This window comes from Cyprinodon variegatus, unplaced genomic scaffold (genome assembly GCF_000732505.1).
Source record: "Cyprinodon variegatus isolate N-32 unplaced genomic scaffold, C_variegatus-1.0 Scaffold1759, whole genome shotgun sequence".
NCBI classification, from domain to species: domain Eukaryota; kingdom Metazoa; phylum Chordata; class Actinopteri; order Cyprinodontiformes; family Cyprinodontidae; genus Cyprinodon; species Cyprinodon variegatus.
The window spans coordinates 17,868-20,453 of record NW_015152212.1 but is presented as its reverse complement, the minus strand read 5'-3'; the positions used below and the strand labels follow the sequence as shown (position 1 = coordinate 20,453).

The 2,586-nt window shown below is 33.0% G+C and overlaps 1 protein-coding gene across 3 annotated transcripts in view; it reads right to left on the bottom strand.

Moving 5' to 3' along the window:
* Nucleotides 1-2,586, bottom strand: part of LOC107104479 (butyrophilin-like protein 2) — a 14,645-nt gene that overhangs the window by 8,694 nt on the left and 3,365 nt on the right. For all 3 annotated transcript variants that reach the window (XM_015404477.1, XM_015404476.1, XM_015404475.1), the window contains exon 2: nucleotides 1,349-1,669. In XM_015404477.1, coding sequence (XP_015259963.1) covers nucleotides 1,349-1,669 — 321 coding nt within the window. The remainder of the gene's footprint in view (nucleotides 1-1,348; nucleotides 1,670-2,586) is intronic.

Here is a 2,586-nt window from a genome sequence, read left to right as displayed (position 1 = left end):
AACTTAAAGTTCTCTTTCTTTGTTTTTCTCCTAATAATAGCTTAGTCTGGTCTGCTCTTCTGTTTATTTCTGACACCTTCCTGCAGAGGGCGCTGCAGCACCATCTGAACTTCTGCTGTCAGTGACTTAATGTCCCCTTTACATATTTGATATACTTGGCTCTGTGTTTTCAGTGTTAAACTCTGTCTCTCCGCTAGAAATAACAAATTAGCTTTTACTGTGATGGATTGTATTTGCTGTATTTTCTCTTATAAGAATTGGAAACCAGCTGATAGATCATCTGCTCTGCTGTTTTTCTCATAAATAAAGAATTTTAAGGAGCTACTGGTGTTATTAACTTTTAACCTTTTAAACACAAAAAAGCACTGCTAGATCAGTGCCTCTCTGTGCTTTTTGTGTGTTTATGCTCTGTCTTCTCAAATCCCTAGTCATTAATGGTAGATGACTTTTAACACAGAGACCAACAAAACCAGAACCCTTTAAGGGAAGTTTATCTTTTACATTGCTCATATGTATGATCAGTGTGAAGGAATGACAAGAATTAACAACACAATGCAAGTGAAAGTCCTTGATCCAAGAGTAGTAAATGTTGTATTTCATTGACTTAATGCAAAAGAAAACCTTTAATTAATTTAAAAAAATCTACTGAACTTGATTAGATTGTTTGATATCTAGGATAAAAACACTTGGAATCTGTCTACAAAACAGGTAGACTCTGATTAAGTCTAGCTGTTTTGTAAAATGACACATAATCGCAAATCAGAGCTATATAGACCATCTAAACTGAATTGAAAGTTTGGCTATTTCATTAGAGGGATATTTTCATGTGTTCACATAACAGGTAGCAGGTCTAAATAGCACAACTAATTGTTTTTAGGCCTATAGTATTTGGACCAAGATGGATGAAGGGCAAAAGTTAAAAACGGTAAATAAAATGAAGAGGAAGAAGAAAATACGTCACATCATTAATGTATAACTACAGATTGTAACTCAAAATAAAAGAGTAAATTACTATAGTTTTTAGATGTTTCCTCTTTTATGGATATAGATAGTGCTCTGCTTCAGTTCTATGATGACATGTAAGCTGGTTTTCAGTTTCATTTACTTGTTCATCCCCATACTTCCTCTATTTTCAATTTGTTAAATATATATATATATTTTTAAATCAAAGCAGAAAAAGGCTTTATATTGAATACATTTGGCTTTTGTGGAAACCATTCTTGAGTTTCTCAGTTTTTGTGGGAATAAATTATATTTATAGTGAACCAATTTGACTTGAATTGTGAGGTCATTTTAATCCTCCTGTAGACAAATAAGTTCTAATCAATTACTATCTAAAAATACTCACCAACAGTAAGCTCAATAAGACGCTGGTCCACTGGAGCTTTTCCAGGTTGGTTAATATGCAAGCAGGTGTATTTCCCACTGTCTGAAACCTTTGCTCCCTTGATTTTAATGGAAGCATCTCCTGACTTTAGATCTTCTGAAAAATGAGCGACCCGGTCTTTAAACTTTGGATCCTCAACTGTAGGATCCTCCTTCCTGAAATCAAAATAAAAAACATCCTTGTAATCTTTTTTCCACTCAATGCGATGACCTGTAATATCTTTTTCAAAAGAGCAATTTAGGATGATATCCTCGTCTTCTTTGATGGTAATCTTGATAGAATCTGAAAAAGAAAAACAATGCATCATTCAGCAGTGTTCAAACAGTCTTCAGAATTAGTCTGAAACAGCAGCTCTTTAGCATTTAACAAAAAGAAACCATTGGTTTTATATGTGGTTTGTTCCCTTTTCCCTAATAAACGAAAAAAATAAAACAGTCTGCGGTGTTTTATAAATGTTTGTGTTTATGGCTTTCAAGTGTCCACGGGTTAAAGCTTCACACCTAACCAGGAGAAGAAAAAAATACAGAGCATCAATCTTTTCAGTTTTTTGTAAAAGTTACCCTGACATATTTATTACTCATTTCGACACAATCCCTTCCCACATAAATCATATTAACTATTATCACAGCTCTGGATAAAATAAAGCCAGTTAAATAAACGATTCCAAATAGATAACCGTTATAGAGACAAAATAATCCATAAAATTGATTAAATAAAGTTAGATTTTTATTTCCACAAATTATTTTAGGAATGCGCTCATTTTAACTTCCTTATAATACCAACATAGAATCTTCAAACATTAACCAGTTGTGATTTTGACCCGATATGATATCAGGACAAATCATACGTACATTTAATACTCGTCTTCTAAATGGGATGTTAGAAAAGTCTTGATCAAGTGATGTTACTGAAACAGGTGACAGCAGTCATCAGCAACAGGTATAGGGACTACTGACCCATTTATTATTCACCAATGTGTAACATAAACTTTTAACACAAGCAGAGTGTTGTTATCAGCTTGCTCATGTTGGAGAATGTAGATACAGGCTGATATTCCGATATTTTTTGGCTAATATTGGACTGATTTCAGATATCTTTTTTTCTCATTCTATTATATAAATATGCATAAAACTTATGAACACTTTAAGCAATAAAACTGGTTAAGATTTGTGAGAAGTCTGTTCATTTCTGATCTCTTA